At 40.6% G+C, this 12042-nt stretch overlaps 1 protein-coding gene across 7 annotated transcripts in view; it reads left to right on the top strand.

Moving 5' to 3' along the window:
• Positions 1-12042, top strand: part of LOC140521564 (uncharacterized) — a 33878-nt gene that overhangs the window by 16981 nt on the left and 4855 nt on the right. For 5 of the 7 annotated variants that reach the window (XM_072636763.1, XM_072636754.1, XM_072636749.1 and 2 more), the window contains 4 exons: positions 457-547; positions 6793-6919; positions 8250-8345; positions 11817-11900. In XM_072636763.1, the coding sequence (XP_072492864.1) occupies positions 457-547; positions 6793-6919; positions 8250-8345; positions 11817-11900 (398 nt within the window). The other 2 variants (XM_072636779.1, XM_072636798.1) reach the window with 2 other exon arrangements.

Raw genomic sequence — 12042 nt, 5'->3', positions numbered from 1 at the left:
GGGGTGGCAGGCTGCCTGTGGTGATCCTGAGGTAAAGAAGGAGGGGCCTGGGGTGATTCCAGGATAACCCACTCAGAAGTGTTGGGCTGGGTGGGGGCTACCACGACAGGGGATTGAAAGCATTATTCAGTGTCTAGGTGTGGGGGGAAGTTCAGGCGGTGGGTGGCCCTTTAGGGGTCCTGGTCCCACACTCAGTCAGAGGGAAATCTCTGATTCAGGAGTCATTGAGGCTCTTATTGCTCTTATCCCATGTAGGATCCCAAGCACCTTCTGCCCCTTGTTATCTGAATAACAGGAGAAAGGAAGGGGAAAGAAGAGTGGTAGGAGATGGTGGGACCATCTTTTTCAAGCAGGACCCCTACCTCTAGGCTTCATTCTCTGTCCTGAGGGCAGGGCCTCACCCCCTGTAACTTCCGTAGGCCAGCCTCCGTTCTCATTATCCTTCTCTCTCCCCAGCTCAGTCTGTAGAAGACTAAAGCCTGGCCCAGTCTGGGAGTGTGTGGAGCCAGAAGGAATGGCCCTGGACAGCTGCACACTCCCAAGTCAGGTGAGTGCACTCTGTCCACAGACTTGACCCCCAAAGAGGCCATTTCCATAAACAAAGAGGCTGGCGATCCCCAACCTATGCACTGTTTCTTTACAAAAATAGGCAGGAAATTGAAAACAGTAGTAACAACACCATCCTGTTCTCTGTCCTTTGAATTAATCCATGGTATATTGGCATCACAATCACTAACTACTCATCTCCGGTGGCTGCCCTCCTAAGACCTCTTCGCTCATTCCTCTCTGCTCTGTAGAGATCTTGTCTTTATTCCTGTATCCATGGCTACCACCCCTACCCCACATGTCCTTAGGACTGCTCCCCCTTCCCCTTTACCTCTTTGGCAGAGCTCTCCCAGGCAGACCTGGAAGACAGGATGCTCTGCTTATCCTCCATGGTCTGATCTGCATAAATAGTTAATCTGTCAGTTGCACACTGTCTTGTAGTTGGGCATCATGAAGGGAACAGTCAGGGGGCAGTGAGGGGTGAAAGGAGTTAGTATCATGAGCCCTGGCTGAGGTGTTCCTGACCTCCTGCTTACTCTGGTCCTGTGTTTCTGGAAAATCTGGCAGCTCAAGAAGACAGGTTAAGTTGACTTTGGGCTCACATGCCCACCATGTTCAAAGGCCATTAACAGAGCTGTTTGGACTAGGCCAAAGAAAAGAATGCCATCTTTAGCTGTTACTTAATTAGCATTTGTTAAGGGCCTAGTACTTTCCTTGTTAGAGAGGATATAGGAAAGAACTGAGTTTGGGGAACTATTCAAAATTCTGGGAGTTTTCTTTTCCTGTAGAGGAAAGGGTTGTCCTAAAGGAGATGCTCAGTTCTTATCAAAGAGGTATAGTGCTCGAAGGCAAAGACCCAGCACAATGAATTACTTTCTTCCCCTAATCCACTTTTGACCATCTTCACAACAACCCCATACATAGCACAGGTCCTCTTCTTGTCTTTATTTCACAGTTCAGGAAACTGAGGCCAGTAGATTTCAAAGGCTTACCAGCCAGGGTCACATAACTAGTCAGTGTCTGAGGCAGCATTTGAACTCCAATCTCCACCATCTTCTCCCATTCCATAGCTCCATCCACAGTGTGTTTTTGTGCCCACCTTCCCACAGCTCCTCCAACATTGACTGGTGCTGTTTTCTGCTGTCAGTTTTGCAGAGTGTGAGATGAATTCTCAGAGGTTTGGTTTGCTTTTCTCTTCTATGTGGTTTGGAGCATTTTTTCATGTGACTGGGAATACCTGGCAGTTGCTTCTGATAATTTTTTGTTCAGATCCTTCAACCATTTATCTATTGGGAAATGGCTCTTTGTTGTTTTTTGGTTGTTTTAGTCTTGTCTGGCTCTTTGTGACACACTGGGGTTTTCTTGGCAAAGATACTGGAGTGTTTCTCCATTTCTTTTTCCAGCACATTTTACATAGGAGGAACTGAAGCACACAGGGGGACATGATTTGCCCAGGATTACATTGCTAGTTAGTGTCTGAGGCTAAATTTGAACTCAGATCCTCCTGACTCCAGGCCTGGCATTCTGTCTACTGTGTCACCTAGTTGCCATTGGCTACTAGTCTTTTTTAAAACAATACTTCATTTTTCCCCAGTTACGTGCAAAAACATTTTTATTTCTAAATTTTGAGGTCATAGTTCTCTACCTGCCTCCTTCCTCTTATCTCTCCTGCATGTGGTAAGCAATCAGAAATAGGTTCACATATGCAGTCATGTAAAACAGTTCTATATCAGTTTATGGAAAAGAAATTGTACTAAAAAGAAAGCAAGTGAAAACTGGTATGCTTTAGGTGTATATTCTGAATCCGTTCTTTCTATGGAGGGGGGAAAAGGGCATTTTTCATCAAGAATCCTTTCAGATTGTCTTACTTTATTATACAAGCTGGGAATAGCTAAGTTATTCACCATTGCTCATCAAATAATATTGCCGCTGCTTTCTACAACATTCCTCCTGCATCAGTTCATTTCAGCGTTTCTACGTTTTTCTGAAATCCTGCTTGTCATGTTCTGTAACACACTAGTATTCCATTGCAATCATATACTACAACTTGTAAAGGTATTCTCCAGTCCATGGGCATCTCCTCAATTTCCCATAATTTGCCACCCCAGAAAGAGTGTGGGTAGGTCCTTTTGAAACAAACCTTTTGTGGATAGCAATTTCATATGATTATTCCTGGGCCAAGGGGCATCCACATTTTTGTACCCCTTTTCTTATAGTTTCAAAAACTCTCATCATGGTTGAATCAGTTCACAAATCTAGCAACAGTGCATTATTCTCCCTGTTTTCCTACTTCCCTCCAATATTTATCATTTCCGTTTTCTGTTTTATTTGTCAATTTAATAGGTATGAGGTTTGTTTTAATTTGAGAGTTGTTTCAAGTTGCATTTTTCTAGTTAATAGTCATTTGGAGAATTTTTATATGACTATAAATAGCTTTGATTTCCTTGTTTCAAAGCTGCCTATTCATATCTTTTGACCATTGATCAACTGGGTTGTGACTTGTAGTCGTATAAATTTGACTCGGTACTCCATACGTCTGAGAAATGAGATCTTTATGAGAGGTACTTGGTGTAAATTTTCCTAGGTGTCAGCTTTCCTTGTAATCTTGATTTTCTTGATTTGGTTTCTGTAAAAAACAACTTTTGAATTTAGTACAATCAAAATTATCCATTTTGCATCTATTAATTCAATGTAAGGGTGAGTTAATTCCATTCATATTTACAGTTTTGATACCTGTGTATATCCCTCCATCCTATTTCCTCTTCTCATTCTCTCTTTCTTCCACCTTTTACCCTCTTTCCTCAGCAGTGTTTTCCTTCTGATCAATGCCTCCCCCAATCTACCCTTCCTTCTATCAGTCTCTCCCCTCCCCCCTTATCCAAGTCCCTTTTGACTTCCCTGTAGGATGAGTTAGATATCTGTACCCATCTAAGCATGTATGTTATTCCCTCTTTGACCAATTTGTTCAGAGTAAGGCTCAAGGCCTCCATTCCCACCTCCCCCATGTTCCCCTTCACTGTAATACCTCTTCTTGGTCTCTTTTATGTGAGATAATTCATCCACTTCTACCTTTCCCTTCCTTCTTGTTGGAATGCAATTCTCTTTTTCAACCCTTAGTTTTGTTTTCTTGAATACCACCCCATCACAGTTAATGTATACTATCAGTGTATACTTCTTCTCATTGCCCTAATAGCCCTAAACTTCTTGAGTTACAGGTATCATCTTCCAATGTAGGAATATAAACAATTTAACCTTATTGAATCTCTTTTGTTTACTCTGTTTACCTTTTGATGTTTCTCTTGGTTCTTGTATTTCAAGATCCAATTTCTGTTCAGGTCTGGTCTTTTCATTAGGAATGCTTGAATGTCCTCTATTTATTGAATGAAGATTTTTTTCCCCTGAGAGATTATATTCAGTTTTTCTGAGTATTTGATTCTCAGTCACCATCCTAATTCCTTTGTCTTGGTGAATATTCTATTCCACACCCTCCGATTACTTTTAATGTATATATTCCTCACTTGTGTGTTAGCCTGACTATAGTTCCATGCCATTTGAATTACTTCTTTCTGGCTGATTGTACTCTTTTTTTTTTCCTTGAACTGGGAGCACTGGAGTTTAGCTATAATATTCCTGGGAGTTTTCATTTTGGTTCTTTTTTAGGAGATGATTGGTGGAATCTTTCAATTTCTATTTTACCCTCTTAGTACATCAGGTCTGTACCAAGAAAACGTCAAATGTGACCATGGAGGGTCAGACATGACTGAAGCAACTGAACAGCAATAAAATATCCATTTAGAATGTATTGTAGAGTATTGTATGAGATGTTGGTCTAATCTTAATTTCCTTCCTGACTGCTTTCTACTTTTCTCAGTAGTTTGGCTTTTTTTAGCCAAAAATTGATTTTTTCCTAAATCAGTCTTTTGTCCACTTTACCAAACATGGAGTTACTGAGTTGTAATGATTCTGAAATTCCCTTCTTTCATCTGTTCCATTCATTTCTCTCTCTCCCTCCCCCCACTACCACACAGTGCTGATGACCAGCGCTGTTTGATATAGTTGCTCCCCTATTCTTACTTATTTCCATCATTCCCCATGATATTATTGTATTTCTGTTATTTTTCCAAATGAATTTGGTTATTTTCTTCTGCTGTGAAACGTCACCTCCATAATTTTGTTGTTGTTGTTATTGACGTTATTCAGCCGTGTCTAAGTCTTTGTGACCCCGTTTGGGGTTTTCTTGGCAACGATGCTGGAGTGGTTTTTATTTCTCCAGCTCATTTTTCAGATGAGGAAACTGAGGCAAACAGAGTTAAATTCCCTGCCTGGGATCACATAGCTAGTAAGAGTCTGAAGCTGGATTTGAACTCACATTTTCCTGACTCCAGTTCCAACATTGTATCCCCTCTACCCCCAGTTGTCCCCATCATTTCATTACTATAGAATTAAATGTTGTTGTTAAGTCTCCATTTGGTTTGAATCTTTTGTTGTCTTTAAACCAATTTCCTTTCTTATTTTATTACATAATGAAAGGCTATATTGACAATTTCTGCCTTCTTACATGTGTTTGCAGTACCTTCCTGCCCTTGTCCGCAGTTATTTTTTGCAAAAATTCCATGGGGTGCATGGATAAGGGAAGAATTGATGACCAAACAAGTTCTAGAGAATAATACAAAACGTTCAATCCATAATTTTTATCATATAAAATTTAAATGTGTTAGCACAATCAAAACCAATGAAATGAAAATTATAAGAAATGGAGAGAATTGGGGAATTTTTTTCAAGAAGTGTCTCTGATAAAGGCTTCATTTCATAAATAATAGACAAGTGATTCTAATTTGTAAATTATACATTTGTAAATTTGTAAAGCATACATCTTTCTCCAACTGATAAATAATTAAATGATTTGAACAGGCAGTTTTGCAAATATTCAATGAAACCTATCTATAATCATGAAAAAAATGGTCTAAATTTGTATCATACATGTGCTAAGTTAAAACACCTCCAAGGCACCAACTCATACTTATCAGATCAGCTAATATGATGAACATGGAAAATGATGGAGGTTGAAGAGATGTGGAAAAACTGGAACCCTAACGTTCTGTGGGTGTAGTTATGAACTGATCCAACTCTTGTGGAGAACAATTTGGAAGTGCTAAAAGAAGGCACTCAGTGTGGTCAGAAGACATAGAAAAAGGCCATATTCCCAAGGTCTCTCTGAAGAATTTTGGAATCAATGGTTAGACATGGGAGACAGTGGCTAAGTACCAGCCAGCATAGCTTATCAACATCAAAGAACATGGTGTGTTGTGCTAGAGAGGCAGCATTGCAGTATTTCAAAGAATAGTGAGATGATCAAATTGAGAGGCATGTCTACCCCAAATGTTCATGTGCACTATTTGTTCCCAAACTGTGGTAGAGCCTTCTGGCCTCTATGAGTCTGATCATCCATGTTCAGACACATTGTACTTGAACCCTTACATAGTGATGCCCTTTTGGTCTGCTTTGAACACAAGGAACAACAAAAATGAACAACTGTATAAGTAAATACTTTAATAAGGAAGTAATAACTATTGACAAATGAAAGCTATCATAAATAAAAGGCATAAGATGTTTTGGCCATGACAGATTATACAAAGGGTAGCCCCAAGACACAGTGTAATAACAAAGAATTCTCCTTCACTTCACTGGAAAGTCTCATCTCCTTCAGTTCAGTCTAGGTTGTAATTAGTATATCTTATGAATCCTTTTCATCTTTTATCTAGAGAAGATTTCGTTTCAGGCTCTCAGGAAATTAACTAGATTTTTTTCTTCCCTCTCTTTTTTATAATCAAACATTCTCCCCCTCACACCCCACAGTTGACTCTACTGGCCATCTTCTCCCAAACCTGACAGAATATTGTTGATAAAATTTTATTTTTATCCGTTGTGATAAGGAAGGAATTTCACTTTTCTCTCTCTTCCTTTGGTCTTTCTATCTCACAGACAAAACGTATATTTTTTCCCAGATTCCATAGTAAGATGTTCCTCCACTTTATTCCAATTGATCATGTCAAATACTTCTCTCAAGTTTTCATTGAGGTCTTAATGACTGTGGTTTTAAATGTTGATTCTCAGTAAAGTAGGATAAGAATTTTAGGTAAATCCCCTTTTTGTGCTTCAGTTTCCTCTTCTCCCTTGATGAGAGTTAGACTGCCTGAATTCTGGAGTCTTTTTCAGGTCTAAATCTTGTGACTCTTGATGGTTTAGGAGCTGGTGACATTCCAGGATGTGTCTGTGGACTTCACCCCAGAGGAATGGGACCTCTTAGACCCTCCTCAGAAGCAGTTATACAAGGCAGTCATGCTGGAAAATGCCCACAACCTACTCTCCTTGGGTAAGGACATTTCCCCTGGCCACTCTTACTTAGTGTGCTACCAAAGGCAATATCTTCATTCCTCAGTATGCTGACTTTGGAGCACTTATCTATTACCAGAATGGGAAATGTGCGGGTCTCCAGTGTCCAAGCGATACAGTCCTTCTCCTGCCTGGTGTGAAGATAATCTGTATGTTCTGTTGTTGTTACTGCAGCTGTCTCATGCCAATTTTAGGTAGCTTGAGGCCTAAGATAATGTCAGTGTTGAAGCATCTCAGATGTAGAACTAATCCCATGGATTTTTTAGCCCAACCTCTGCCTGGACACGAATTTTCTCTGCCAAATATGTGAAAAGTGCTCAGCCTGCTTTTCTCTGTTTCCTCTTCCTTTTTGGGATGGGCCAAGTATTTAGGATATCCTACTTTCTGAGAAGCATCAATTTGTAACTCACAATTTCTAGTTGTGTCTAGTGTTACACAATTTTCCTTAATCTTCTTTACATCGCCTCCACTACCCACTACAGGTGGTGGCAAAGGAGAGAGGGCAATAAGCCTTTCTCTTCACCTGATGTTCATCAGCTGTTGTTTTCTGTCCTTTCTTTACAATATTATCTTACTAGCTGATATTATTCCCATCTGGTGTTTGAGAAAACTGAAGCAAACAGAGATTAAGTGACTTTTCCAGACACACAGTTAATAACTGTCTGAGGGTGGATTTAATCCTTGGCATTCCTCAGTCTATTTCCAGGCCTTACCCCACTGCACTACCAGTCGCCTCAAATTTCTAGATAATGGGAACTCTGCAATGAGTGCCTCCTTTGAGGAAGGTTAACCATGATCACATTTTGATTCTCTGTTGGCTCCATGATCTTCTCCCCAAAGTTCTCAAAGATGAATGCTATGGAAATCATGCTTAAGCACTTCTGGCCACCATCTTTTCCTCCTTGATTGCTTGCCTCTGTCAATGGCAGGAATTAGATGCTGGCCAAGAGTTAGAAATTGACTACCTAAGGTTTGTTAAGTTCCCGAAAAGGAGAATCTCAGCAGAAGAGCAATGACTCACTGAATGAACAGTAACCAAGTTTTTATAGGTTTCATGGAGTGAGGAGTTGAGGAGGAGACAGAGCCAGAGCTGATCCATTGAGCTCTAGTCTGCTGGAGCTGAATGCTGATCTGGCACATCCTTTTTTGGTTACTTGCGTTACAACCATTAAAGGAAGAATAAGCCAGAGGTTTGTGAACATAAAGGAATGATTCTCAAAATGGAGTAGCTTTGTATGTACACTGTTTTCCCTAAAAAGAACTAAATTCTAAGTATTTCTCCATGTTCATTACTTTTTCCATGTTATTAGGGCATCCAGTTCCCAGAGAATATTTGGTGTTTTATTTGAAGGAAAGGGAGGTGCCACTGATGCTGGAACAAGAAGGCCTGAGGAGCTGCTGTCCAGGTGAGTGAATTAAAAGCAGGCACATGAGAGCTGTGTCTCCTGGTATTGTAGGAAAGCAAGTGTTAGATTTGGGGGCAGGAATACTTGAATTATGATTCTTTTTCAGAGACTTTTAGCAGTGAATCTGCACAAGTCACTGAACCCTACTGATTCTCAGTTTCCCCTTCTGTAAAATTAGGAGGTTAGATACCATTCAATTAAGGTGTCTCCTACTTGTAAATCCATGATCCTAAAAAAAATGCATTGTTTAGAATTTGGGGGCATGGAACTTCCCTGAACGTGCAAAAGGGGGTTAGGCTTTTAAATATGGTTTCTTTCTTAGGCATTTTTCTCATCAGTGAAGACTTAGAAAGTTGCTGCTAGGTGCTATACCATCTGTTAAGCAACATAAAGAGATGCAAGGAACATCCCTTGCTCTCCTGGTCTTCACTGACTAGGTGGGCAGATGACATGCCAACAATCTTGTAGAAACCTGCTATGGACAAGACAGATTTGATCTCATTGAGAAAGAAAATGTACTACAGTGAAAGAGAACTGGAAAGCCTATTGTGGAACATGGGCCCTAGCTGGGGCTTCAGGGAAGCCAGGATGCCATTCTCTGTCTGGAGATAGCTTGGAAAGCCCAAACATTTGGGAGACAGAGTGTCCTCTTCACAGAATAGATGTGAGGCCCATACCACTGGATTATAGCATGTTTGGTTGGGATGTGAAGGGAAAGAAAATGTAGAAGAACAGGAGAGGGGTATGTAAAGAGAGAGGGTAGGTGATTAGCAGTCTTAGAAAAGATTTTATATTTGATCCTTTTCCTCGGGAGCCACAGGAGATTGTTGAGGATGTGATGATATGGTCAGTCAAGAACTTTAGGAAGATGATCTTTGTAAGGGAGGGGTGGAATGACTGGAGTGGAGGTAGACTTGGAGCACCTGGAACAAGTATCACTTTCCTGAAATAGCTCTGTTGTGTGGTGTTCAGGACCTGAAGCAAGACAGTAGAAGTGTTGGGAGAGAAGGGGGTGTTATGGGAGAGATGTTATCTGGGTGCAATCAGAGGACATAGGAGCAGATTGACTATGTGGGACAGAAGTGTTTGTGAAACTCCATGAGGAAGGCATGATACCTCATTTATGAATGTGCTCTAATGCAAGGATTCCTTGGAGAGCATTAGGAAAGTAGGAAGATGGGAGGGCTGGAAGAAAGAATAAGTTTGTTTTGGAGAACAATGATATTAGTGTCACTAAATTGCAGGGAGAGTGAGAGAGAAAAAGAAGGGTGATTGTGAAAAGCTGTAGAGAAGAAAAGAAAGGTGAGGATGAAGAAGTGACCAGTGGATTTAACAACGTGGATGTTTTTGGTAATTTTGGAGAGGGGAATTTCAGTTGAACAATGATACTGGGAGCTAGACTGCTGAGAATTTCAGAGAAAAGAGTCAGCGACTCCACTTGTAAGTGGGCACTTCCAGCTGTTTAGCCAAGAAATAGAAGAAAGACCATGGAAAAATATCTCTTAGATTGAATGGATCAAGTGATCATGTTTTGAGCATTAGCAAGAAATGGTTTGTAGCAGGAGGGAAGGAGTCATTAGTGTGGGAGAGACTGGAAAGTAGTGATTAAAAGGAATGCTGTAGGGATAGCATACTGAGCAAGATGATGTCCTGGAATGGGATGATTTATTCATGGAAAGGAGTTTGCTTTACCTAGCAGGGGGATCATTTCATCTGACAGTGACGTCAAAGACAAAAAAAACTCACTTCATCCATGGAAAATGTGGAGGATAAGATAGCTCTTGATAAGTATCCAATTTTTTCAAAGAAAAAATAGAAGGCACCTTTCTTCACTGAGAAGGTGAGTAGGGGGGTGGATAGTGGGAGCAGGAAATCAGGGACATTTGGGAAAGAATTAAAAGAATTGGGAAAGATGCTATGGTGAGGGAGATAGGGAGTCAGGTCGTGGTTTTCAGTCCTTCCAGTCATTTCTGTTTCACTATGACCTCTTTTGGGGTTTTCTTGGCTAAGATCCTGGAGTGATTTCCCATTTGTGTTTCAGGCTCATTTTATAGACAAGGAAATCAAGGGCAAGAGCCCTAAGTGACTTGGGAAGGGTTGCAAATCTAGTAAGTGTGTCTGAAGCTGAATTTGAACTTTAGCCTTCCTAATCAGTACCTACTGCACCACTTAACTGCCTAAAGGGGCTCAAAGGATACCCTTTGCACCATGAGGTCCACCCTGAATTTAAATACCCTAAAATTGTAGTTGACCCAGGCAGTGGGTTTTATGATTTTCTCTTTCCATTCAGTAGCATCTAAGTACAAGCAAAGGTTGTTGCCTCATTTAGAATTTATCCAAGGATATGCTTTACCTAAATTATCAACTTGTGTCCCTCCCTTGATCTCTAAGGCCCAATCTTTGGCCCCTTCTTGGAGAATTGTTGGCCAGATTCATTGAGCTGACAGCTACTCTCAGTTTGGCCAAGTGCTAATTAGAATTTCCTAGGTGCCCCTTAGTATGGGATGCTTCAGGAGCCTAAAAAGAGTCTCTGCAGTGTTCTCTCTGGGCATGCTCAGGTCCCATCAGGTTTAGAAGCAGACAAAGTTCACACAAAAAGGAGATAAAATAAAAAAGAGTGAGAAACAGGTCTGCATTTGCCAAGTAAGGCAGAGAACAGAATATAGGGATTGAGGCAGAAGCTGGGGCCTGGCATCAACCATGGGTCCTGTCAGTGAATAAGCATGGATTAAGCACCTTCAGTTTTCTAGGCAACTCACCAAGTTTTAGGAAGGGAAAAGGCAGTCCCTGAGGTCAAGGAGCTGTCAGTCTGTCAGAGGAACATGGAAATGGTGGAGAAGAAACAATAGATCAGGAAGCTTGGTCTTAACTAATCCAGGGAAAGGAGAGTGTTTGGGAGTGTAAAGACATCTAGTTCAATGGGATACAATGGAATAAAGGGGAACTCAAGGAGTGAATGTAATAATAGATTAAGGAGAGTAGAATTAGTGGAAAAAAGATTAAAAATCAAAACAAGAGTGAGACAAAATCCAGGTACACCTCAGCGATATTGCAGAATCAGTTCCAGAGCTCTGCAGTAAAGCAAATATTGCAATGAAGTGAGTCACTTCCATTTTTGGTTTTTCAGTGCATGTGAAATTTATGTTAAAAATACCATTTTCTATGATTTGCACAATACTATTTTGTTTTTTCAAAGTACATATTTTAATGAAAAATATTTTGTTAGTAATAAAACTACCTGTGCCTGAGCCTTCATTGAGTCCTAATCTTCTTTCTGGTGTGGTCTCTGGTCCAGTGTTGCTGGCTTTTGAGTCATCAGAGTTGTGATTGCTCAAGGTTGGCAGTTGCCATGGCAGTTTCTTACAATAAGGCAACAGTTAAATTTGCCACCTCCATTGATTGACTCTTCTTTTCCCTGGAGTTTAAAGTACACTTATGATTTGGCCTAATTTCAATATTTTTGTGTCTCAGGTAATAGGAAGACCCAAAGAGAGGGAGAAAAAAGTCAAGCATGCAAAAAGAAAACATTTTTTCTTAAAAAAAATTTGAACGAAAGTAAGTGCCATGGAAAACGGCCATCCAGTTCTGTGAACAGAACATGCCCATTTGTGGGGTTGGTGATCTAATCTCACCTGCAGGGATACTTTTCAGGTAACTCAGCCATTCAGAGTTCATGGCCTGACTTGAGGTTGTAGCA

The sequence above is a fragment of the Notamacropus eugenii genome, chromosome 1 (genome assembly GCF_028372415.1).
Source record: "Notamacropus eugenii isolate mMacEug1 chromosome 1, mMacEug1.pri_v2, whole genome shotgun sequence".
NCBI lineage: Eukaryota > Metazoa > Chordata > Mammalia > Diprotodontia > Macropodidae > Notamacropus > Notamacropus eugenii.
Note: the sequence above shows the minus strand (reverse complement) of the source record. Positions and strands in the feature narration are given on the sequence as shown.